A 26,985-nucleotide genomic window follows, 5' to 3' on the forward strand; every position below is an offset into this window, starting at 1 on the left:
AGGAAGCATGATCTTTGAAAAGTTACTCCTCATATCTGGGTTTTACAAAAGCACCAAGAGACAGTTGCCAAGCAGTCCTCACAGCTATATCCTCTTGGAGAAAAATAGTCTGTGCCGTATCTTCTCTAAGGCAGAATACTCCTGCATTTGACTCCTAATCAGGATAATCCAAATTTTTTATCCTATTTAAGCTTCCACAGTGAGAAAACAGAGTAGTTATTAAACCCTGTTTATCTCAATATATCAGGTGACAAGATATTCAGAAGGAGGTTCGTACAGCCTGTTTGTTGCAGTCTGAAAGAATGCTACACAAAGAGAATCCTGTCCTCTTGAGCATGAAACAGATGAGTTTTCTTTAGTCCTTGGCCTGGCATGGTCTTTTTTTGCTCATTCTTTTACTCCTGACGCTGTGAGCGACGTCTCTTTTACAGAAGGCGGAGTGAATTGATCACCATATAACGTGAGAAAAGCATATAGACGCGGCGAAACCAGAGGAGCTGGCTGCGATGACACCGCATGGCTCTCTAGAAAGAGAAATAGTTGAGAAAGCATTAAAAGAACGTAACGTGAGGGCAGTTTCCTAGGCCTCCTTTGAGGTTCACTGCCAATTTATAGGCCAGTCTGCTTTCCCTGAGCCGGGAAGCAGCAGTGGCAGGTAGAAGGCTGCCTGCTCTATGGGGCCACTATGTCACTGGTGTTGTGCTGCCCAGTGCACAGAGGGGTCCTGCTAGAAAGGACATTGCCAGCTGCACATCAGTGCTGTGACAGTTTCTTTGTCACATGTAACTCCTCCTCCCTATGTGATCTCACGCCTGGGTGTTCACATGCTGGGGACACAGAAACCTGAGAGGTGTGCATCTGGGAACACTCTGCACGCTGCTTCCGATCATATGTTGCCAGCTGCAACTTCATCTATTTATAGTGTGCCAGCTTAGAAAGGTCAGATTTCAGAAGCAAAAACCACAAGGGAATGACAACATCTTTATCAGAGACGTTTTCATCTTTTAGCAGCCTCAAAAGCAGGAAAGTTCAGTAATTTGTGGATTAACAAGGCTGTTTGCTGGGCAAGTATTTTCATGATATGGAAGGGGAGCTTATCAGATTCAGATATAGGGAACTGTAGACTAAATGTGTGAGATCTCACGCAGCAAAATTCTTCAAAAAAATACACAGTAGAGAAGGGAACTTGTACCACAAGTTCAGGATCTGTCTCCATCACAGTTATGATCCAGGGACGCTGCTCCTGGCATGCAGTCATGCCGTTCTGTGACAGACCACTCACATGTCCACAATATTATGTTGGATCCAGTCTCTTTTGAAATACATCCTACATCTGGACAGAGTGTAGAACTCAGTGCACTGTGACTACTGAAGATCTCTGAGCTGCAAATCTGCTCAGCCCTGTCAAGGTATCCACATAGGACATGAAGCAACCTGTCTCATCCATTCAAGTTTTACAAATCACTGAAGATAGTTCATTAGTGACATTTATAATCCATGTATATAATTATATATGAAGATCTCTATGAATATAACATTTCTGACTAAGGTCTTCACAATGATGATGAGCTACTCAATCAGGTTAAGCAGGTACCACACATCTCACCCTGGCTTGTTCAGTCTCCTCCTCTGTGAGGATGAAGAGTGCATCTCTGGGCAGGAGGCAGGACAGGGGCACATCCAGGACGGAGATGTACTTCCGGAAGAGATTTACCGATTCAAGCACGAGCACACGGCACCCTAGACAGAGAAAGAGGATAAATATTTCAAACCAACAGTCTCTTTGTAAGAAAAGCCCTCCTGAAGCTCACGGACATTCACTGCAGGCCCGGAGCTGCCGGGAGATGGCGATATCCACCAAAGCCACAGCCCCTGGCCCAAGCTGCCAGGTCAGGGTGACTTTTGGCACCCCCTGTCTTAGCTGTGTCACTGCTGTACCATGTCCCTGCTCCCGTCCCACCGCAGTCTCAGCCACCCAACCCCCTGCAAGGTCACGGTGCCTGTCCCTGCCGAGCAGCAGCTGTGCAGTGCCAGCTGGAAGGGCCGATGGCAGCGCCACGCTCCCTGCAGCGAGTCCCTCAGCCGTGGGGGAATGCAGGCAGCTGTGTGACCAGCGTGGCCCGTGTCCCTCCCAACTGCCAGCGCGAGCCCCCGTCTCGCTCACGTCCACCTTGACAAGTGACAGACGGAGCAGTTGCTGTTTAGCTGCCATAAAGTTTCAGCTTGTTACTACAAACGATGCTCCGCAGTGACAAGTGCCGCAGCTGCACATGGAAGTGCCTTGATGGTTCTTTTACTCCCACTAAAGACATTCCTTGTTTCCAAGTAGCAAACTTGGAAGCAAACTCGTGATGTGCCATGAGTAGGAGACCCATTCTTCCCCACCTTCTCTGCAGGGATCCTCTGGGCTGCTCAGCAGGGGGCTGGTTCCAGAGAAAAGAATTTTATTGTGCTGCACAATGGCACAGCTGAGGAAAGGAACAGATATGGATCTCCTTGCTCTTGCAGTCAGCATTCCCACTGGCCACCTGTTTGCTTTTCAGTGCTTACTGGGGAGGACAGGGCTAGAGCAAATATGGGGCAATGGGTCTCATCGTTCCTGGATGCCACATGAATTCCTACTCCTAATGATGGAAAGAGCAGCCTGGTGCAAGGTTACCTAGCATCAACATTTGAGGCTTGGGCTGCTCTGTTAACAAAATACACTCTCCCTTTCTTCATAAGTTTTTCCCTAAGAAATACTAATTCATGCAGCAATTATGCCCTTTTGTTCCCCAAAGCTCAGCAATAAGGGCTTAATACTGCAAGTGCCTTCAGTATTGATCGCTCTGACCTCCTGAGACCTGTCGGTCAGATCGGGCGAAGCAATAGCATTCAAGCCTCACCGTACAAAAGGCGCTGTAAGAGTCTTCCGTGTTCGTGATATGACAAGGATCTCCACCTGCTGACAGCAAAGGCTGCTTTGCACGGGAACATGAGATGAAATGAAGCAGGGAAGGAATGTACAATCCCGGGTGAGATGGAAAAGGGTTCAGAGAACAGGCTGCTCCCTGCCAAGCAGGGTAAGAGAAGTGCTGCCATTCATGAGTCCACTCCTGTGACACCAGCAGGTGAAGCTTTTCCGAGCCCGTGGTGACTGTGACCTGGGCAGGACGGGATTAACAGTGTAATACAACCTCTCTAGGGTGGCAGAAAGGGCAAGATCAATATAGCTCGTGGATTAGGCCTAGAATAGAAGCACGTGAAGCCTGCAGCCTGTTCGGCTTGGCTTTCTACTTCCAAATCACTTATGCAGCAAACATGCCTAGAATGAGAAGGTTACCAGCAGATCTGTGTGTGTGAGGGCTTGCACGGCTCCTGACAGATGGCAGCACACCGCTCTGTCGGAAGAGCGCTGGTTGTCGCTGGATGGGGCCAGCAGGAGCTGTGGATGCACATCCAGCAGCTGCCTCGGCCTCTTTAAACAAGCCTGTGTGCTTGTGCCTGGGCTGGAGAACTTGATTACAGATTATAAAAAGCCTGTTGTGTTTATGTTGGCTAAAGGCATTAGAAAGTAAAGCGGGATATTTAGGGTGTTCATTTGCATATCACAGAGGCAATGCAAGGCTCAGCTGGCTTTTGCATTTGCAGATATTTTCTGTGGATTCCCTGGTCACTGGGGCTTACACAGGTTCACTCACATATAGTTCCCTCTTACCAGAGAGAGCAGCACATTTCCATGGCCTGAACATGCCTTTCAGCTCTGTGCAGACAGCCTCAATCCCAGCATCACTCTTGTTTTGTTAAGCCCCTCTGATGCACAGTCCTGCACGCCTGCCAGATCAAATTATAAATACTGGGAATTTCAATGAGACTGGAACTATATTTGGAAAGGCTTAGCGTAAGCAGCAGCATGGGAGCTCCCCGTTCCTTTGGTGTTTGTAGGTCATGTCAGATGTGATGTAATCAGAGCAACAAGGCTTTCATATAGCTTCAGGAGCCTCTTGATGCTGCTAGAGAAATGGAAATGTTGTTGCAAACCTGCACCAATTGAGTGGCACAGCTCAAATGCAGGGCCATGGTATATACCTAACAAATCTGCACAAACAGCACATCCAGCAGTGACATCTACCACTGCAGTTCCTTATTCTTTACTGCACACAGCACACACAGAGCTCTTTGCTGCATCCCTAAGCTGAACAAAGAAAAGGTCTCAGGAAAGACGTTGGCATTAATATTCCAATTTCATAGATGGGGGAACTGAAGAGACTAGAGCCAGAACTCAGTTAAAGGGCACTCTGTCATCTTGGCTTATGCTTTGTCCACCAGATCTTGCTCTGCAAGTTGCTGCTAGCAGGGAATTAAAACTGATTTGCTGTGACACATCCAAATTCTACAATGATTTGGGAATGAGGATTGAAGAGAAAGTCTGGATGGGAGCAGGAGGTTGACTGAGCGGGCCTGGTTGTGCTGCCTTCCTGTGCTCTGTCCAAACAGCTTGCAGCTTTGCGCTTAAACCAGTTCCACAGATTTGTCCCCGAGTAAAGCACTGTTTGCTAGAGATAAGGGCTGCAGCAGCTAGAAAAGGGAGTCAGGAACAGCCTGCTTCTCTACTTTCCTTCTTTCTTTTCCCTACTTGTACAGAGAATTTCTCAGAGATACTTGCTCATTGACAGGTTAAAGAAGACACTCCAACAATCTGTTGTGGCAGTGCAGATTTCAGATACCTTTCCCATACTGGCCACATTTTGATGGAAGCTTAACTTGGTACATGCAACCATTTTTGGCTGAGCTGGTAATGGTTTCTGAGACCCTTGTCACAGAAGAAAAATATCCTGGGACTGAGCTGAGGGACATGGAAGTAACACTCGCATTCAAGGAAGACAGCAAGAGGCATAGGCCAGACACTGAATCACGCCATCCTGACGGGACAATCCTGAAGGACAGGAAAGTGACGGTAGAGGAGCTGGAGCTGTAATAAAACTGCAGGGAGGTAAAATGGCAAAGAAAAGTTCAGCTGCAGGTTTCATTTGCATTGCAAATAGAGGTGAGTTAGGCAGAGTAAACTTTGGACAGAACATTCATGTAAACAATTGCCTAATGCCTGCAGGGTCATGGCCGTGTGAGGTGACATACCTTCAGGTAACTTCCCTTCTGAATGCAGGGACCTGTGAATGAACAGATACAGGAGGGTAAACACTCAGTGAAGTTACTCAAATCCTGATTTTACACGTATAAACTCTGCATGCTAAATCAACCCTTTTCTCTTAATACACACACACATTTGCAATGGCTGATCTTATAGCCAGGTTCTGGAGTGGACACGTGGGGTGCACATGTCAGGCGGGTGACCCTCACTCCCCACAGGATTCTGCCGTGACCCTTCTCATCCCAGCTGCTGGGAGACAGCACAAATCAGCTCCATAAATCCAGCTCTCTCAAAATCCTTCCGTTGCACAAAGGGAAACTGCAGGAGGCTGCCAAAGGCACCTCTGAGAGCATTAGCTCTTTAAAAATCTTATGGCTGAGCAGGGAAGTGGGCTCAGCTGCAGCTCCTGTTTGGGGACCAGCTTCTTTCTTTCTAAGCCATGTTGGCACTGGGACATCTGAGAAGCTGCTCTGAATTCTTGCTCATTAAGACTTCGATCCCTTCATGAGTTTGTCCTGGGAAGTCTCTGTAGCAAAAATGCATCTGTGGAAACAGAGTGAGAGGACCAATGCAGGAGATGTGAACAGTGATGGTACTTCCATCAAGAAGTGTAAGCAAACGATCCCGATCTGGTGAAAGCAGCAGAGGGTATTAGCTTCAATTCCTTCTTAATTCGCTTGTTTTTCCTGCTCTAGCCTGTGGTTCATGGCTTCAGAGCACTCATGCTCACATCACCATTTGCACTGCCCCCACATCTGGCCCATGGCAGGGCTGGGAAGAAGCGGGTCTCCAGCAGATGGCACTCAGAGCTGCCCCACACCCAGCCTTGCTCTTCCATGAGAAAAAAAACCCCAAACAATGGAACATTTGCCAAAAGGAGAAGGGAAATTAAAAAAAAAGTTATTTAACCCTGTGTAATATTTAAAGAGATTGCTATCATCTTATAGTGGTGTATTTAACAAAGGACAATGTGATGGTTCATGTGTAAATCAACCAGGATAAAACATACATTATATGTAAACTTATATTTCTCCAGTCACTTTCAAACTAGGATTATCTCTGGCTATTGGTTAAGTTCAAGGAAAAGGATTAGCTACACAGGCGTAGACAAAATAGGAAGCACGGAGTAATGAATACCCAAAGCAATTCAAAGCAAAAGTCAAGCCAGAAATACAGGTCATGGCAGAACTCAAACAGCAATCAGAAGACATGTGCCTGAAACTGATTCTCCTGCCAATGGTCTCCTCTTCTCCAGAGCCAAAGATCTGCAAGCAGTACCATTTTCTGCTAAACAATGGCCTTGTAATACTAACTTGGCCACCTTCTACCCCACCACTCAAGTCTTACTGTTCTGACAAAGCTTATTAAATGTTGCCTTATAAACACTACCAGCAATTTTGGGAGGGCGGTAGTGGGGGAGGAAGGTTTAAAAATCTCCATGAATGTTTGCTCTGCTCTTCTGCCAGAGGTTGCTTCCCCCACAACTAGAATCTGGCCACCCAAAGAAGTGATTCAGCACTTGGTAAAGTGAGCAGGGTGGGAACTTTTTAAAGTAAGCTTGGAGAGATAGAGAGTGGTTGTGAAATTTGGCAAACTATCCAAAGTCTTAGTTGTGGGTGTGCTGCTCTGCCGTAGAGGGACCTTTAAAGCACTAACTGACAGCAAATTAAAGGATGTGAAGAGTTGTCCAAGAGTGAACTAATAATAACCATTTCTGGGCACTAGAAACAGAAGCAAGGAGAGATCCAGTTCATATGGAAATGTTTCAGTGGGAGCAAGAGCATCTTCAGCACGGAAGGAAAGTTTGATTCAGTAGCAAATGAAGGAGTCTGTGCTTGTATAAAGGTTCAGGGAGACACAAAGTGTATTCTGGTTACTGAAAGGTCCTCAAGGCTGCTGCCAGGCAGACTTAACACTGATCTGAAACAACCGGCATGAAGAAACTGATCCTCTCCAGCACTCAGGAAGAGCAGAGCGATGGGAACGGGCTCCACCCAGCTGCAGAGGAATTGCAGCCTTGCTCCTTGGTATTTCTTGGGCAAGAGATGGCGATGAATTGTGGTTGCAGAGAAAGAAACACAGAACTCTACCTCCTGCACACGTTCATAAAAACCAGCCAATCCTCTCGCAAATCAATCTTCTCCCTCCCATCCCCACCCTGCCGGAGCTGCCTCCGTGGGACACGTCCAAGTAGGGGAGAGGTTGCAGCTCTCTGTTGTTGCCATTTTGGGAATGTTGTTTTATAGATTGGACTTGCTGTGGTTTGGGTGAAATGAAAGAGTTTGGCATAAAATCTCCAAAAGTCAAACACAAACAGGCTCTTTTTCAGGAGCTTTTTCCATGTATTTTTTTCAGAGATTTTTTTTTTTAATAAATTATTTTTAAACATCAAGTGATCTAAGGTGGCTTGTTCCCACCCACCCACCAAGCACCAGAGACCAGCTGATTACAGGGCACCTCCCGCTGCCCCCTCTTTATTATGCCTGTGGTAGGTTCAGATCCACATCTAAAGGAAAGTGAGACCCTCTGCAACGAAGAACCTCAAAAGGCTGTGAGCTGTCTGAAGGTGCCCAGCATCTCTGCACTGCAAGGACCAGGTGCTTGGGAAGCTCTTGCTGTTGTAGCTCTCAGCTACCTCTGCTCAGCAGAAAAAATGTAATGGTGCAACAACCCTCATCCTGCCAACTGCAGGACGGAGCTAGCTCCCAAATTCCCTGTCTTTATTCAGTTATCCTCAAGGGAAGATGTCAGCAAAGTGAGCAGGCTGGCTCTGAAGAGTCACTGGCCACTGATGGCAAGAAAGAACGAGTCAAGCTGGAGCTGAAAGCTTAGTCTTGGGGTACACAGAGCTCCTCTGGAGTGGGGCAGGACTGACGCCTTGGAGGGTGGATTAGAGTTCAGGGATGTTGTGTTTCATGAGAAATTGTTGTTTGAAATGAGTGACTTAACTCTCCAAATAGTCTCCTGTGCCAAAGGCAAAACCCTTACTGAACTGACTGTGCTGGCTGCTGTAGAGCACTGGGGAAATACAATTTTGAAAAGCATGGCAAAGAATGGACATCTTAAAGATGCGTTGGGGCTCCATTTAGGATCCTAACCTCTAATCTGCCCAATTAATCTGATGAAACAGATGTAAAGGAGGAAGAACAGCCAGCTTCCTAGGAATCACAGAGACATTAGAAGGATATACTTGCCAGATGTTGAATGTTTGCTATCTGGAACGCCTCCTCCCTCCCTAACCGGACTTTCTGGCTCCATTTCCATGCACCCTGAACTACACCACGTAGCAACATGTAGTTTGTAAAACACTCTTCATGCACTCTGTACTCACGGGTATTGCAGTGGCAAAAGATGGTACTGCCAGTCAGAAAAAAGGTGGCGATTCAGAGATCTTCCAGTTGGCAGAGCTGCTCTGGGGCTCTGCGTTTTGGTCCCTGCACTGTCTGGGAGAAGAATGTGCAGTGTCACTGCTCCATTGCTAGCAGCCAAGTGACACTGGGAAGTACATTCCTTGAGGTTGTTTCTTTGGAAAAAAAAAAACCACCTTATTTGGGGGGGAATCCCTGCAATGCTGGTGCTCTGTGCTCAATTTTATCCTAACAGCTCTCAACCGTATCATGAGAGGGCACCGGGATGAATGAACTTAGTCAAATTAAGGGAGGAGGGGTGAAGGAATGAGAGAAAATCTAGGACAACATAGGCAGCTACGGGATACATGCCAGGCATGGGGCAGAGTCCTCTGAGGGGAAGGGACAGAGTAGCAAAAGGCAAAGGGAGGAGGACAATTCTGTCTTGACCTTATGGGGAAAGTCTGGGTGCAATCACAGCCACCACTCATCAGTTCCCCATGGGACAGTTGAGAGCAGTGAAAGAAAACTCTACAAGTGAGCTGGACTGTGAAAGGACAGGCTGAAATGTGAGGTATGGAACCTGCTGCTTCTTCAGTACTCTATTTTGTAGGGAACCTACAACTAAACAATCCCAAACAAACACATCAGTAACACAGGAAATCCTTTTCTAAGAGCAAATAATAACCAGTTTTGAAAAAAAGGATTTTCTGGGAAAAGACAAGGGAAATATAAAACAATACTCTGCTTTAAAAACATAAATGAGATGCCACTTATCTGAAATGCATGGGCTACAGCTGCTTAAAAAGAGTGAGAGATCAGAGTCCCATTCTAGCCCTGTAAGAGGGCATGAAATAAAGCCGGTAGATGGGATACCATTCACTCATCACCCAAGAAACAGCTTCCTTCTGCTCAACACATCCTTAAACACCTGGCCTTGGAAATGCGATACAAGCAGAACTGTGCTCTGGGGGGATGTAACGTGGCTGGTGGCTTTTGAGAACTGTACCCGCTGAGTCTGTGGGGTCTGGCTGGACAATGCACTGTTCATTGTTTCGATACGCTGATTGGAAACTGGCATTTAATCAATCCTCCTCTTGTAGAGAGCCTCCGTGCCACCCCTCCGCACAGTGCTATGTCCCATGGCATTCAATAGGCTGTGACATGTATGTGCAACAAGGCATCGGTGGCACTCAAGCTGCTTCACAGTCAACTCAAAGAGTGACAAAGCACTAAGCTCCCAAATATTGTCTCTGCACAGTCTCATTTACAAGCTACCACTGAGTTGGCGAATGTTAAGAAACATCATGCAGGACTGAGAGGTGTTTTTCCAAATTGAATTGAGGAGAATAGGCTCAGCTAATGATGCTTTGATGTAGCTTTTTATATGGCATCATTGATATAAGTTTTATGGATGCAGTTGCTATAACAACATAATGCACAGTGGTTAAATATAGCAGCTCCTATTTTCCACTCAGTTTGCTCTGCCCTAAGCAGACGAGGACTATTCTTTCCAGTTCTAGTTGGGATTAAATGGATTTGATAGCTCACTGAAGAAAAGAAGTGGTACAGTCCTTCCCCCCTCACAAAGACCATTCCTTTCCACCCTAAGCAAGTGAGCAAACAACAAACCCAACAGCCCCCCATTTGCTAGGCTACCGTGCAAGAGGGCTTCTTTAAAATCAAAATGCACAATGACTCACTCAAAATTAAGCCACCTATATATTACATGTGATCTCAGTGCAAACACTGTCATTTCAAAGTGCAGGAAGGAGAGGTTCTCAAACATTCCTGTCACGTAGTATTTACCATGCTTGTTACTGGAGTGCCTAGTGACTGGCCAAGTGCTGAGGGGGGAGTAAAGTGACCTTGATGTCACTCAAAACCTGCTCTTCCTTGTGGACACACGTACAGGATCCAGCCTCTCTTGGCCAAAGCGAAAGCTCCTATTTTGGGGGATAAGAGAGAAAGATGTTGCCAAATCCAGGTGACAGGGAAAGAAGCAGAGCTACGGAGGATTGCTTCCAATTCTGCCTTCTTTGCTATAGTGGGATTTTCTTGGTTTTGGGCTGGGTATTTTTTTCCATCTGGAAGCCAGAACTGAAATAGTCCCAGGGGAGACTGAAATCAAATAGCAATTTGTGTTCCTCTCCCATCCTGTTTTTTCTTATTTTTCCCTTGCAGAAGAACAAATCCACCCTCAAACCTTGGCATTTCACAATTCCTCCCAGATCTGAAGCCTAGAAATACAGCAGCAACTGGACTCCTTGCAAGCCGTCAGGAGGAAGGTTGCTGCAAGAGAAAGAGCACGTTTCTTCTGAATAGTTCCTGCTTCTTTGAGCATAACCTCTGTTCCAGAAATTAGAAAGAATATTTATGCCCTTAGAAGATAATACTGAGCATCTGCTCAGCTACAACCATTTCCTGAACTGTTTTGTTCCTTGAAGCTGCTCAATAATTTGCACATCCTGAAGCAAGGAGTTGTGCGATGGGTCACACAACCTGTTCTACCCCTGCTCTGGCACACAGTCATCTCTCAGGCAGTGGGTACAAGTCTGTCTCCCAAACAGGGAGCATCCAAAATAGCTGAGGATCACAGCACCAGCCCTCTGCTTCACCCTTTCCACTTACAGCCACAGTGGAGGCAGAACCTTTTTAAAGATGGTTAATAAATACATTGCACATGATACCTGGAGGGAAGAGTTCATTTGCCTTTTTCTTGCCATGTAGCACTGGGGCCCCGGGGGCAGCAGCCGCTGCTCTGCAGGGCCCGGCGAGCAGGGAGGCTCGGGAGAAGCCTCAGCATATGCTCCCAGTGCTGCCCCTGCTATCCAGTATGTGAGAACTCATCGGGGCACTGAAAATCAGGAGTGATACGGTCACGCTCTACTTCCTCCACGACGCAAAATGAAAAATAATGAGGGCATGCAAGCCACTAAAAATAAACTTAACCTTTCAGTGGCCACAGCATCGCTCCTGCCACATGTAGATGACTGGGCTACCATGCCCATTTCTGCTGATTCAGGACTGGAAGAGAGACAAGACACAAACCAGCCCTTAGTTAATGACAGCTGCTTATACTCTGGTGACCCTATCAGCATGTATCTCATCAGCCCAGGACAATGTTCTGCTGTAGGCTGAGTACTAATGCAAAGGTCTGAGTTCAAGGGCCTGGCAGATAATGAATACTTCCTATTAACATACTATGAGACGAGAAGAGGGTTGACATCCCCACTGCACACACAGGAAATCTGAAGCACAAAAGTGGGAAAGTGATTTGTGCACAGCCACAAAGCCAGACAATAGTAGAGCTGGGATCCAAATCGAGAGTTTTTCTTAACTTTCTCATACATAATTAAGTTCCTAGCTTGTTTTCTCTGTATCTCTCGGGATGTAGGGGGACACCTGACGATCTGCCCTCCATTCCTATTTGCAGACTGTACGACAACTGCCTGAGCAAACACTGAGGTTCAGGCAGCTGGAAGCTCTCTGGTCCCTCTGTGCCAGTGGTGTGAGCATCGGTCATCAACCTCTGCTCCTCACTCACTCCTCAAATAACATTGTGCCGGAAAACATCTCCGCTCAGCCCAAACAAATGCACTGTTTGCTTTAACTCCACCCCTCTTCCTTCTGTGAGGATATTTCAGAAGTTGCTGGGAAAAGCCGTGATCCCCTCTAACACTGAATTCCAGCCATCAGACAGCATCAAAGACTTGCAGCATCTTCCCAGAGGACCTCAGTAGGTCACAGTACGGGTTCTGTGGCACTGCAGCTTTCTCCAGGCAAGCAAGAAAGGCACATAGCTGTGATGTTGTTAGCACGGAGAGCCAGAGACTTATCTGAATTGCACAGATGATTCAGAAAACAAATGGGTGCTAAAAATACAAGATATACTTGCAAAGAGTTCTTCTCATGCTTGGGAAAGGCAGGGGCAGCTCTGGGGGCGATCTCTCTAGGTCACAATGAGGTCTGAATAAGCAGAGGGTTCAACTAAAATAGAGTAGCTGTCTTGCCAGCAAAATTTGGGTGATTTTAGTACAAGGGATTTTCGTCTAGCAACCTTCCCACATCACAGCACAGAGACAGAGGATTTCAGGATGTAAAGAATAAAGTGGTGAAGGAAGAATTCAGTTTAGGAAGAGTTGTAAAGAGAGACAGCTCCAGTAAAAGAACAGCATCCTTGGGCCAGAGAGGCAAAGTAAGTGCAAAGTGATCTGTGGCATTTTTATTGGGATCAAGGACAGCAAGAGCAAAGAGGGCCCAGTGAAAGGGAGACTGGCAAAGCACCAGTAGAAGGAATAATAAAAGATGCTGTAGGCCATTTACAGAGCTGTGAGAGTTTCTCCAAACAGTATCGTGTCCCACAGCCTGGCACTCAGTTATTCAGTGAAGTTAGTACTGCTTTTGGCTCCAGCTATTAGTTTCCTGCTTACACACAAACACCACACTCACTCTGTAGCACTATAGTGAGGCATCACATGAAGCATGCAGAACATGGTACCTTAAGGCCGTGTAGAGAGAAATGTGGTTGGCATGACCGCTCACTCCTCCTGCATCAAAGGTTATCACCTGCAATAAAACCACAGAACAACAATTATTTTGAAGAAGGAGACTGTGCAGTTACCAACTTTGACATCTAACACAGCATTGTTCCAACCCATTGTACCTAAAGAGTTGTTTTTGTGGCTGGGATAGAGTTAATTTTCTACGTAGTGGCTGGTATAGTGCTGTGGTTTGGATTTAAATATGAATAATGTCGATAATACACTGATATTTTAGCTGTTGCAAAGGCAGGGAGTGCACAAGAATCTGGGAGAGGACAAAGCCGGGACAGCCAACCCAAACTGGCCAAAGGGATATTCCATACCACACGATGTCATACTCAGTATTATAAACTTGGGGGAAGCTGCCCAGGGGGGATCGCTGGGCACTGGTCAGCAGAGGGTAAGCAACTGCATTGTGCGTCACTTGGTTTGTATATTCTATTGTTATATTATTATATTTTCCTTTGCTATCCTGTTAAACTGTCTTTATCTCAACCCACGAGTGTTTTTTGATTGCCCCATCCCACTGCGGAGCTGCTGTGTGGTGCTTGGTTGCCGGCTGGGGTTAAACCACGACAATGTTGCACAATGAAGCCTTTTGTGCGAACTCATGCTACAGAAACACAACTAAACAAACAAGACACTCTGGGACTAGATGACTACACAGTCTTAACAGCTCAAACAACAGAAAGATGACAAATAGCATGTTGCCACTGGCAGGATGCACTTGTTTCTTATTACAGGGCCAAAAGGTTATGTTCAGAGTGATCTCTTGCAGTCTTGTTCCTGACCCAAGACATCCAGCTCTATGAATCACTTTCTCCAGGATTTGAGAACACACTAGAATGCCTGCGGATTACAGGGTGAAACTACAGTTTGTTGTCCTGTGAATCAGGACATGTTGCTTTAACAAGAGCAAGCCGATCATGTACTACTGGCCTGATTGTGGCCAGGCTTCATCACAGGAGAACATAGCGATACAATAATCTAAGTCTTTTTAAAGAATCAGCTGACTGCACTTTTTTGTACAACCACGTCAGGCTTTTCGCTGAATGAGAAGATCATATTGTTTATTGCTTGTCTGCAGGGAGAAATGGAAACTTCATAATGCAAAAGTAATGTGGGAACCCAGCACTAACAAGTCACCCTGCAAAGCACAGAACATCCTTGTCTCCATGCCTCAGACCTACCAATAATGTGTCGGGGTGAAGCGCCCACCCTGCGGGCTCACTTTGTACCATGAAGCAGGTGGTTACCGGCTCCCACTGCCGACCTAAAGACAAACTGGCAGCGCAAAGCATGGAGCAGACAGGGTATGTGGGCTGGCAGACGTTCCAGCTGCTGGGAGCGACTGCCCGGATGGTCTGCAGTTCAGATTTTGCGCTGGGAGAGGCCAGGCAGCAGAGCTCGCCACAGCTCCCTCCTCTGTGACCAGGAACAAACCATAACCTGCCTACGTTTCAATCAATGTCTGCTTCCTTGCCAGCTTGTTCTCTCTTCGGGGAAGGAAATGCTACTGCCCTGCTTACTCACCACAGCTCCCTTCTCAAAATCTGTTTAACACACAGGGATCGAAGCACTGGGTTAAAGATCAAAGGAAGATCAAAAGCCGCCCTGCCCGTCCTGCAGCTGCTCCACCCTCCAACGGGAGCGGCCCTCTCAAACATGGGATGTTGTGTAAAGAGGGAGAGGACGCACAAAGACAGCGATAAGAAATATTTCAAAACCCACAAACTCCAGAAGAGCCTGCTTGTAAACCCATCCACCCAGTACAACTCCACAGCTGCACTTTCCACTTTGCCCGGTGGCTGTAATAACACTGCCACCAAGCAGCGGGGTTCTCGTTGCTGGTTGGAAGTGGTGGGACCCAGTTTGGTTTTGCTCAGGTACAAAGAACCTGAACCAGGTTTCTGGTTAACCCCTATTTTGGAAGGAGAAAAGCGATGCTTTCGGCTTTGGCTGCTTTTGCTGTCCATCAGTGTCACCTGAGGGGCTCTGCAGGGACTGCACGGAGCTGAGCCTTCCCTAGGGACACCAGCTTCTTGAGCAGCTCATCTGGGAAAGACATCATTGCTTCTGCACAGCTCGGGGAACTAGCACAGCACCCTGTATTGTACAGATAAGAAAACACATGCTCCGAATCACTCCTACCTAGAGTAGCACTTTCCTACTATAACAATGTACCCCGCTCACTGCAGACAGAATAAATTCCTATGCAGACGAATAATAGTGTGAGTCTGCTAAGGGCTGGACTCGCACTAAACCTTTTTACTACACAGGGATAGAGGGTTTATCTCTTCTGTTTGGTCATTTATTTTCATGTAACCTGTACAAACACAATATTCTGTGATTGTAAGGCTACTACGCTGCTGTCAGATGTGGTTGAAATTAGCCAAGGGGCTCTAGAGTCTTTTCGAATACACATGTACACACATATAAATACAATTGCATTATTCTTGTTTCCTTAGGAAACTAAGCTAAAAGCCCCAAGCAAGCTAAAACACACATTTTCCCTTCTATGGATGGTACAAGAGAACAAACCAGAAAACCAACACAAGAGACTAGAGTGAGCAGCCTAAATAAGCTAATCATTATTTTGATAAAGGCGGCCTGGCTCAACTGTGGGAGCACAAGGCTGAGTTAGGAAATATTATTGACATGGAATTTCCCTGTTCAGAAACACCTTTAGAGGTTTTTCTTCTCCACATCTGTTTTGAAATAGGAGCTGCTGCTCTCAGGGCTGCTGGGCTTACGTAACACTCAAACTTGCTAAAGAGACTGCAGGAAGTGAATTCTCAAGTGATGTTGTCTAATCTACTATTAGGACATTTGCACCTGAATCACCTGTCTCTTCAAATACACAAATTTGTAAGTAAAATTCCCAAGGTGACCTGGCCCTGGTGGGATTCACTACATCTGCAAAGAACCCACCTTTGAAATATTGGCTCCTCAGGTTGAGAGAACACAGTCTGGCTCTGACGCAGCAGTGATGTCCCACCTACCCAGTTCAGAGCTTTTAGGTCTGTTGTCTAAATAGGGATTGATTCCACAACATCACTGTGGTGCTCGTGACTTAAAGCAGGCAGCAATCACATATAAATATACGCCTCTGGCTTCAGGGATTCATTTCATTGATAACAAAGGTATTTTCACACGGGAGCATTTGCTTCTTCCACACGGTGCAGCTAGCTGCTGTGCTTGTTGTTAACACGTAACCTGAATGAGGCTGATGATGAAATCAAGCAAACAATCAGGGCAGGATGAGAAAACCTGAACATCTTGAAATTGTCTAGGTTAAAAACAGGATCAGCCAGTTTGGGGAGCAAAAGGCTGGGCTACGAAATACACTCGATGTGGAAATCATTGCTCAATGAAATCTGTAGGGCAAGAGGGAGTTCCCTCCCTACACCTGTTCTGAAATGGGAGCTGCTGCCGTTGGTGTTGCTGTTTTCTTCTGGGTGACCTTGGTATTCAGGAAATGGAGCTTTCACTAGTGGAAGCCACAGCAACAGCCAAGACAAACAGGTCCAGAAATCCCTTCCGGAGAGGGGAGAGCACAGAGGAAATTACTCAATTACTAGCAGAAGAGAAAACTCCTGAGAGGTCTGGAGTCCAGGCTTCCTCTACACACCATGTGCAATGGAAGAAAAAAGCGCTTAAACTGTGAGTTTCCCTCACGCTTTCTGGCATCATCCAGGGCCTAAACAGAGCACACATCTGCTCAAGCGGACTGCTGGGGACTGAAAGGTCTCTCTGCTTTTTAAGAAGGGCCATCCTATAAAATGCCATAGCAAGCAACTCCATTTCTAATGGCCTTCCTTTGAGCATCGTTTCATAGGCCTGAATTATACTTGCAGAAGACAGTGACATTCAATGTTTCTTTGAGTCTCCTGTGTGTTTGGAGATGTCTCTTGTTGTTACTAAATTAGAGAAGCTAAAGACTAAAAAGAACAGGCAACTGGATGAAAAAGGAAAAATCTCATTGTGATCAACAACCCAGTGTTCACCGGGTTTGAGCTGCACGTGTGTAAGTCATGTACCAGCTCTCAGAATGAAAGGTCCTGGGGACCTCCCAGTCATGTACCCCAAAGCAGACCTGAGGAGACTGGGAGGAAAGGGGTGCCCAAGTCTGTCCCAGCTTTGTCGTCTCCTCTGGCAAACTCCACATGCTGCACGCCATATCTGGAGTTCTTCAAACGCATTTAACGTTCTCAACAAATATCACACATTCAAACCGTCCCATCCAAACATGGGAGCTGAACTCACCCTCTTAGACATAAGCTCCAACTTGATTTTTTTTGTAGAAGGACCTGGCTTTCCAGGCTGATCTGGAGCTGAGCCGAGTCTATTGGGCTCTCCACAAACAGCTGTATGGACGATGTTTCCATCAATCCATAGTGGAAAGTAGCTTGTAAGAATGTGGTATTGCTGAATTCTGGTCTTGGCACCGCATCTGCCCCAAACAGTCTGAATGTCGCCCCATAATCCAAGCTCTGCTATTACCAACCCTGAGATCCTGAAGAGGATTTAATAATCTAGAGCCTGCCTGAGGCTCACACAATACTATGTAATTTATTTTTTTACACACCAAATACTTTCTAATCTGGATCGAGATCGAGTAGCCTTGGCTGCCTCTCCCAGCAACACTGGCTTTTGCTTATAAATCCAGCAGGCAGGAAATAATTTCCAAAGTCCATAAATTAGTTTTGGCTTTAAGTACACCAACCGTTAATTTCTGTGTCTGCACTATTTAATATAGAGCTTGGATGAAATATGCCCCTGTAGCTCTCAAATAGATTGAGTTACTCATGGACTTCCAGGGCAATTGAGGAAATGAGTAACTATGCAATGGAACAAAACTACGCATAACATGATTGCCTTGCAATCTTTCAGGCATGTTGGAATCGCAGCCTGCTTCGCTGCTGCCAGATGACACATATGTTCAGTAAATAAAATATACCATTGTCTAGGCTATGGCTATGGGGAGAGCTGGGGAAAGTTTTCCCACTGGAACAGCTAAAACAATACGTGTCTTCCAATTATGTTAACTCCATTGAGCCAGCTTGTGTTTGAACCCTGTCAGCTTATGTTTTGACAAGGCTCTTTTAACATGTTAAGTCGAATTTATCAATTCCAACATTACTGAAAACCAGACTCAGTTTGGCTTTCAAGGCAAGGCCAATGCCTCAGGACAGCTGAGATGCTCCAAGAGTGGTTAACAGATAGCAAGCTCTGAAGTTTTAAAATGCAGAATGTTGGACAAAGGTAACTAGGCACTTACTTTGCTGTTGTTGGCAAACTAGGTCTGTTTTTGTGTGAAAGGTATTACAGCGAACACCTGAGATCTGCGTGATTACTTGGGACACTTCAAGTTTATAGAGCAGTTCACTACCGTCATCCCTGAGAAGCTGCTCCAGTGGCCTTTGGCACAGCTGATGTGTTCTGCTGCAATCATTTGTCCTCACTGCTGCTCGGGGCAGTGGACCCTGCGCCGTGTCCTCTGTTCCTGCAGCTCCACCCAGCCCTCGCAGCACAGCAGGGACCGTCCCAGTGATTGTGCATGTTTATTGCTTTGAAAACCCTGCACTTGATTTTTCAGCTCATGCTACGTTAGGGACTCCTGCCTCCCCCAGCACACACAGCTTGACTTTAATTTCCTCTGAAGCAAAGATCTAACCCTTTCTAACCATCTAGAGGAAGTTCTAGTGTTCGCAGAATTTCTACTGGGATTCTTGTGCACTTGTCGTAGTGCCCGTGAGAGTCATAAACATGCAATACAAATCCTCTTGTGTTTGGAGCTTTCACATTAGATTAAAACCTATCTATTCATGGGGCCAAAAGGCACAAAAGGAACCCAGGAAAACTGTGTTTGTCTCTGCGCACAGCAATGAATTTCATGGAAAATTAGCCTCAGAATCAATACAAAGTTGGATGCATGAAGCGGGGGTTTTGTGCTCATGGGGCTTTCATGCTACAGGAGACGTGGTTTCTTGTTTTGTGAATTGCTGAAAGGCTTTAAGAGTTTTGTGATTTTGCTGCTAATCAGTGTGTGACAGTGACATGTCTGACCACAGCCACGTTCAACACAATCTTTCCCATGCTTAGGCCCTTATTCCTGTTCTGTGGGGGAAAAAAACCAAGCCTATACCACTGCTAGGAAATCTCCCTAGTTTAATATTCTTCAATCTCAAGCAATAACCCTGCTAATCTAGGTCTCTAACACATGCCTGACAATGTACTTCAAACATAAACCTAAATCCCAGATCTCTTCATCAATGGAACCTTGCAACAGGAGTGAATATTTAAAAATGAATAAGTGTATGTTCTCCCTCTCCCAGGCCACTTCACAGAGACTCCAGAACCAAAATCCTAATGTTAAAGACTTCAAAGAAAGCTTGCAGGGGGAAGGAACAACCCTAGAACACTAGCTCAAAAGTAAAGTGGAAATTGCCTGTGCTGTACAAAGTTTCACTTTACCAGATTGATGTTATTGGCTTCTATATGCTCTAGCACAAAGGCAGCGAGGAGCTGTGTGTCCCATTCAACAGCAGGATTATCTGGAAGATCCCTGAAAATGAGAAATGCAGTTAGTCACTTCACTGCTGAGAACTTCATAAAGATCATGCTAGAAAAGAGAGATCTTCTTACCAGAGAAGGAAATCAAGATAAATTTATTTACCATATAAAACCACTGAACCTTACTTAGGAGTCTTACAAGCTTTTATCTTTGAGTGTTCGCAACCAGAGGACAACAGGACCATAATTATATCGCATGGATTTGACAGTAGTTCTTCATCTGTTTCTTTTATGCTTTGCATATGAACCAGGCACACAAAGTATACTGTGACCGAGTACTCTGCCTGGGTATTTTAGATTGCAGGCTCCTGGGGGCAGGGACCATGAGCCAAATGCAAAATAACACCAGGCAGCCCACAGAATGATTCCATATTTACACAACTGAGAGCCGAATTTGACCCCCCAGTCATTATGTTTGAATGGTGCCAAGAAAACATTGCTTGCAAAGTTAAAAAGGTTATTAGTAACAATAGGATAACACACAGCTGCTAAAAACCAATAATGACATGTTAAACCGGTCTTTTTCTCAGACCTTTCCCATCTTCTGATAGTCTGATAATTACTGCGAGGTAGTTTAGCAGAAAAGTGACTCCACAGCTTCTCACACAGACACACGGGTTTGGATCTGAACTGATCCAGCTGTTTGCAGGGGCTCTGCTTCCCAGCACTCCCCAGACAGCGCGGACAGAACATCTGCAACACAACAACAGGAAAACGTCTCCTTGGCACATTCCAAAGTAAAGCTCAGCCTGGGCCTTCAGGAGAGGTCTTCTGGCCACAAATTTTCCCACTGCTGTTAACAGCAGTAGTAGAAGGAAGAGCCTAAAGTACAAACTGACCATTAGCATTTTACACATTGTGTTGTGTACTCCTTTACAGCACAGGCCAAAATAATGTGCTGTTAGAAACCTCAGCAACAAGCGAAGGCGTTTCCGCATTAGTGCACACATCCTAGCCATGGTCCCTGTAGCAGCATTAACAGCAACATTAATTTTTGTTGTTTGCAATTCCCGCTTGTATAGTCAGCATCTTCGCCTGATGTATACAAGACATTTGAATTTCATGATAGGAAAGATTCTTTGGTACATCTGGTGGCTGCCTCATCAACTTAGCAAACCTGCATCTCATCTGCTCAAGACAAAACCTTTTCCATCTCATATTTGAAGAGGAAGTGGCCCTGTTGACCCCGAAGGTATTACAAGTCCCACCACGTCACAGCAAGCTTTAAATGGAGCAGATTTTAAAGATATGCTTCAACTAAAATATCCCAAGCAACGCGCACCCTGAGCAGAGTCTAAGTGCAAGTCTACAAGTGCTTCAGCTGTTTGAATGGTACCTTTGAGATTATGTGAAGGCTTAACCTGATAATATTAAAGCAGTAAATTAGTCTAAAAGGGATTCCTCACTGGCCATTTACAAGGCAAATATCATTCCCATTTTTGGACAGGTGTTAAATGGAGCTGCGGAGGAAGTGAAGAGTCCCATTAAAACAGGAGGGGTGCTCCAACAGCGAGAGGTCAGAAAAAATGCAGGGCTTGGAATGTATGATGTCCAGGAGGCTTTGGTGTCACAGCCACTGCACTCAGCTTTATTGGGCTGTCTCCAAAAAGGCTGCTGGGTAGTGGAGCAGGTTTTAACTAGTTTAGACAGATAAAGATCACCCTCGTTCAATGGAAATGAACAGCTGGAGGCAACGGTTTAGAATCCCTGGAAACAAAACAATCTGCAGGCATGAGCGAATTAACTCCATGCACACTGAACAGATTAAATAGGAATATTCCAAAAAAAATTCTGCCTCTACCCACTTACTGCTCATGGAGTAAGTGGGAAATTATTTTTCTTGCATAATATCATTTGTCAGGCACCAAAGACAGAGAAGCTGATCTTGCCAAACAAGATACACATGTACGTAAGCACATTCATAGCTCATGAATAGCCATGATGGCCCACTGAAGTATATTCTTGGCTCATTCTGCAAACACAAAAAGTGACACACAGGTTAATGACATGCCCAAAATCAGCCAGAGAAGTCAGGAGCAGAAGTGGCAATACAGCAATCTAGATCCCTCCAGGATTTTAATTTTTTTTGTAAGAGTTTGTGTAATACTTTGTAAAGCCAAAAATTTAAGAGTTAGCATGATAAGCATGATAGCAGCGACCGCAACGAAAGTGTGAGGCCAATAACTTTCTGCCTGTGCTCTGGATATCAATAAATGGGTCCAGGTAAGGATGGTAAGGATGTATATAAACCAAGTTTATATACAACATATAGCAATGCACATAAGACACATTCTTACAGATCTCTCCATGCCCTAGGAACTTTGTAGGGGCGTACAAAGTTTGCACACTGCTGCAGTTCACAAAATTCATCTATTCAGTACAAAATATTTTTCCTAATGTCTCAAATCACTCTTCAAACCTGAAAAGTTCACTGACTTGCTGAACTATTGGAGTAAGTTGCATTAATTGTGTTTTTACCATCACAAACATTCAGCATTTAGACGGTTAACTGCACGCTGGCTAAGGCTGATAATGCCTCTGAGCTCAAGGTCGCAGGGCTGAGATAAAGGACTATAAAGGAGTGAAAATTAGCACATTCCCTGGAGCAGACTGGAGCTTGTCCCAGGAGACAGGGTTCCCTCTCCTCTGCCCCAGAGAGCTCCTTGTTGCTGCTGTCAGTCACTGCGACACATCAAGACATAAATCCTGCACTGGAGAGGCCGCCCAGGTCACCCTGCTGGCGGGAAGGGTAGAGGGGTTTGCTCACTTGGCCTCATTTCCACCAAACTATTAGGGCCTGGAAGCGTTTCTGGGCATTCCACATGACTCACACTGAATGCAGGTGGCTGCCTGGATGCAGCCCTTGTTGACCAGGGAAAAATGGGGAGATGCATAGAAAAAGCAAAAAAAAAATATCTATTTTTAATGGAACAAGGCTCCAGAAATGTTGTTTTGTCAGCTATTTTCAAGGAAAGCCACACTGTGCACTGTACAGGGAATTTACAGCTGTGCCAAGGGATCTATAGACTGAGAAGAGAGAAAAATGGAGAATGACAGTGCTGCAGCCGCTGCAGTACGGAGCAGCGTCTGCCTCTGCTTAACGATTTCAGTGGGACCAGCCACGGGAAACATCGTTTCCTGAAGACAAAAACCTGCACCTTTATCCATCCACTGCTGGTAGTGAGAACCGAACAGGACTCCTGGTTTTCTCCTTCTCACCCTCTCCCTTTCCTCCTGGCCAAGATGAGCGGACAGAGCAGCCCCTGCCATCTGCAGTTCCTGGACATCCCAGACCAGGCAGCTCCAAAGGGGCCACAGCAAATCACATCAGCACATTAAACCCAAATTCAGCCTTGTGCAGATCTTGCCCAGCAGGCTGAATGAAAGAAATGTTCAAAAGCACTGCATGCTGCCAGCTGCCCTGCAGGCCTCCTCCTCCCCGGCTGGGGAGAACGGCTCCTCTCTGCCTCAGCCCTGGCCACCGAAACGCTCTGCACGTTGCCAGCAATGATCTCCCTGCCAGCAGCCTGGACAATTTCGGAGGGTCGTCTTTCTAGGAACGTTTGGGCTCAAGATGGTGAGATTCCTGTCATTTGGAAGGGCTCTTTTGGCCAAGATAGAGATTTTAAAAGCTTCACAGATATATATTGCCAAGTTACACCCTTCTTAGATGATATACTGCTCAATCCCCATCCAATTTTCCACTGCTCATCCTCCACAGATCTTTTAGCAACAGCCAATGCATTTATATGCACAATCTCCTTTGAAAACGTTCCATGGAATTTATTCTGCTCATGAACTAAGCTCTCATGACTGCTCTAAAGGCTAAGTTAAACTAAACAGCCTATGTGTCCACGTGGCCTAACAAACAGCAAATGGGCTGTTCTGTATGGGACACGTGCAGTGAGAATAACCTTGAGGTCTGTCCCTCCTGAGCTGCGGTGAACGGGGCATCCTCAGGCCCCTGGGTGCACAATGACACCGAGCCCCTCGTTATATGACAATTACTGATTGGGACTGGCAGGGTCCCTCTCTGCCCTGACACGAAGCCTTTGGAGGTGGCAATAGGGGAGGGAGTGGAGTGGCAATAGGGTTCCTTCGAGAAGATGTTTAGGTCTCCATTAACACATCCTGAGACACCAGAGCAAAACTTTGAAGGTACTAATGTGATTTTCCATTCCACTACACACCAAAAGGATCAAGATGAAAGAGCTTTCCCGTTTCTTACTGCCTCTTTATCCTGCAGCATGACCTTAATCAATCCAAGGCTAGGGACCAGGAAACATTTTTGCATAATTTCTCTTCCTTATCCCTTCTCTCCCCAGTGAATGATTTTACATTAAATCAGCACAAAGGTCCGTAGATTGATGGTGAATTACATAGGAAACAGGTGAAGTGCTGTGCAGTAGGTTCCCAGCTGAGAACAATGACCGCAATGTGTTTGTTGGAACAAAGGATGCCCTTTGTATAAAGTTAACTGTATGAAATGAACATCTGGGCAATTGAAACTGGATCAAAAAGCAAAAGATCCCACAGAACAAAATGATGTGAGCGCACAATTAGTGAAAAAGCCACATGATGACCAGAGGCAATCAGTGACCTTTATATCACAGCATCAAAGTAATTGAAAAGAACTGTGTAAACAGAAATAATAGACTCATTGAATGGTTTGGGTTGGAAGGGACTCTAGAAATCATCCAGTTGCAATCTCCCTGCAATGGGCAGGGACATCTTCCACTAAACCAGGTTGCTCAAAGCCCCATCCAACCTGGGCTTGAACACTCCCAGGGATAGGGCATCCACAGCTTCTCCAGGCAGCCTGTTCCAGGGCCTCACCACCCTCATGGGGAACAATTTCTTCCTTATATCTAATCTCAATCTACCAGTCTCTTCAATTTAGAGACAAGGGTGTTGTGCGGGACAGCGTGAAATGCTCAGGACCTGTGGATGGATCTCATCAGGTCCCAGGGACTTGTGCACCTTCAGGTTCCTTCGATGGTCTCAAACCTGATCTTTTCCTACAGTGGATGGTTCTTCATTCCCCCTGTCCCTGCTTTTGCCTTCTGTGACTTTGGTGTCCTGGCCAGAGCGCTTGCCACTGAGGCAAAAAAGTCATTGAGTATTATTATTTCATGCTCTCTCAAGAAGAGCAGAGAATTTTTAGTTTGGAGATTATGCTATGATGGGTTCAGACAGGCTAGCCCTAGATCTTGAAGCAGAGCCTCTAAATCCTTACACTAATAACTATTTATAAATTTCTCTTCCTATAACAGCTAATTACAGACGGGAGGGAAATATTGCTGTTAGGCTGCATGTACATCTCCGATTCCATCGAGAAAAGCCCACTTGAACAAATGATCAGCATCTTGCAACATCATGTTATACAGAGAACAGATGCTGTGTGCTTATTGGAGTGTAACAACCGACAATTTAGGAGGGAAATGGACTAAACCAGGATGCTGTCAAATGAAAAGCCGCCTACAACAGAGAAGCTCAAGCTGAAATTTTTACACCAGCAGCTTCATAGTAAAGAAACTTAATTTATTTTGAGATTCATATTTTAGGACTGAAAATAGGAATCTTAGGGTTTGGTATAAGAAGAGAGTAAAGGAAGTGGTGAAAATGTCAGTGACAGGAATATTAAAAAATAAACCATACTTCAAATATTTCATACAAGAAAAAAGGCAGAATGGACACAATCCTTTTCTCCCATCCTTAACTTTTGTAATGTATAAGTTTGGACCTACTTTACTCAAATTTCAAAGGTAAATTAGGTAAGTTTAGATGGCAGGTAGGTGCTGACATCACTAATGTGGCCATACCAGGCAGAAGTCAAGTGGAAAGGGAAAGAACACGAGGAAAGGGCACACTCGGCTCAGCTTGCTCAGAAGTGCAGGCTCCACTGAGCCACGGCACACACAGGACATCTCTGACAATATTGCAAGTACCGGTATAACTCCCCAAAGGTAAATGGTAATTAGATCTCTAGGGAACAAACTTTTTGACTTGGGCATGATCGTGTGTTTCTGTTTGAGAAAGAAGCATCCTTTGGGTTTCAATTCAAAGGAATTATTACAGAACACAGGGCTGGTTGTTTGCAGAGACCTATCAAATGTCCCTGAACTATTTTTTTTTTAATGAATTATTGATGATTTCTCAGCAGAGTTTAATGTCTATTCACAGAGATGACACAATTGCTTATCATAATTTGAAATCTGGTATTCATTTGACGTCTGTGCCTCAGTGCCTTGTTGATAAATAACAGCACAAAGCTCTGTAGGAACAAGTTCATATTCAATGTCTCTAAACAAAACAATTGATGGTACCTTTCAAGAACAGAAATGCATAGAAACTACAGTGGCTAAAGCTAATTTTATTTTTCCTGTGTAAGGAAACAAAATTCAGCTCAACTAATTCTGAAATGCTCACAGCTTTCCTATCTTCTGTTCTTCATGCCTGTAAAATGGAAACAATTATATGTTCACACCTATGTAAAGAAGTTTGAGATCCTTCTAAGTAAAGTGTTATATCTGTTCTCTGTTTTGTAGATCAAAATATAAACCACGTCTCTGGCGATCCTGGGTGCTGGCATTGTGCAAGGGGGCTGCACAATGTTCTTCCACGCTAGGTTTTCACTACAGGACTGGCACATGAAGTTCCTGGCGTGCATCGTAACATGTCCAGGACTCCACAGTGGAAAAATGTGGCCCCGGTAAGTCATACACAACCTTGCCACTGACTTAATGGCATGGGCCAGGAGGGCCAAACGCATAATGGCTCCTACCAAAGAGACAGACCTTGGTCTATTCCATGTAACAGATAAACTGCTGTCAGAAACCTCAGGGGAAGGCTTGTAGCCAAATCAATCCCTCCGTCATTTAAATTAATCATCTAGGAAGAGAAAGCACAGAATAGTCACTTCACGGACATTTATTTCTCATGCCAGAACTTATGTAAATGCAGATGCAACTTCAGCAGAGATCTCAAGAGGATGATGGCCTGATTCCAAATGCAGTTTCCCATGTCACAACATTCCGGCTTCCCTGTACCAGTTCCAACCAAAAAGAGGTTTCCCGACTGCTCAGCCTCCTACGACTATCTCCTGCAATTCATGGGAGCCTTACTTCTTGAAACCATGGTGCAGCCACCCTTATAACACTGAGATTCTGATGCCTTGAGCTCTCTAGCTGGGTGCAAATTTTATTACTACCATCAAATCACTTCCTTTTATAAGACAGCTTGTGTCAAGGAGTTAAACATCCATCTTAACTATGAGCTGGATCCCATGAATTTTACTAACATGCAAAGTTTCTACTCATGCAAACAATCTTTTTGCAGGCGCTGTCTTGCCAGCCCCATTCATGTGAATGCCCCAATTACATGATCACAC

General features: G+C 45.4%; 1 protein-coding gene across 1 annotated transcript in view; it reads right to left on the reverse strand.

Annotated features, from left to right (window-relative positions):
- PIGL (phosphatidylinositol glycan anchor biosynthesis class L) overlaps nt 1–26,985 on the reverse strand; it is a 49,111-nt gene continuing 22,126 nt past the window's right edge. The window contains exons 3-7 of the mRNA XM_080356994.1: nt 19,497–19,587; nt 12,977–13,044; nt 5,116–5,147; nt 1,607–1,740; nt 1–524 (exon numbers count right to left, since the gene is read on the reverse strand). Of these exons, the coding sequence (XP_080213120.1) occupies nt 426–524; nt 1,607–1,740; nt 5,116–5,147; nt 12,977–13,044; nt 19,497–19,587 (424 nt within the window). The 3' untranslated portion in view covers nt 1–425. The remainder of the gene's footprint in view (nt 525–1,606; nt 1,741–5,115; nt 5,148–12,976; nt 13,045–19,496; nt 19,588–26,985) is intronic.

Source organism: Nesoenas mayeri (assembly GCF_963082525.1).
Source record: "Nesoenas mayeri genome assembly, chromosome: 20".
Lineage (NCBI taxonomy): Eukaryota > Metazoa > Chordata > Aves > Columbiformes > Columbidae > Nesoenas > Nesoenas mayeri.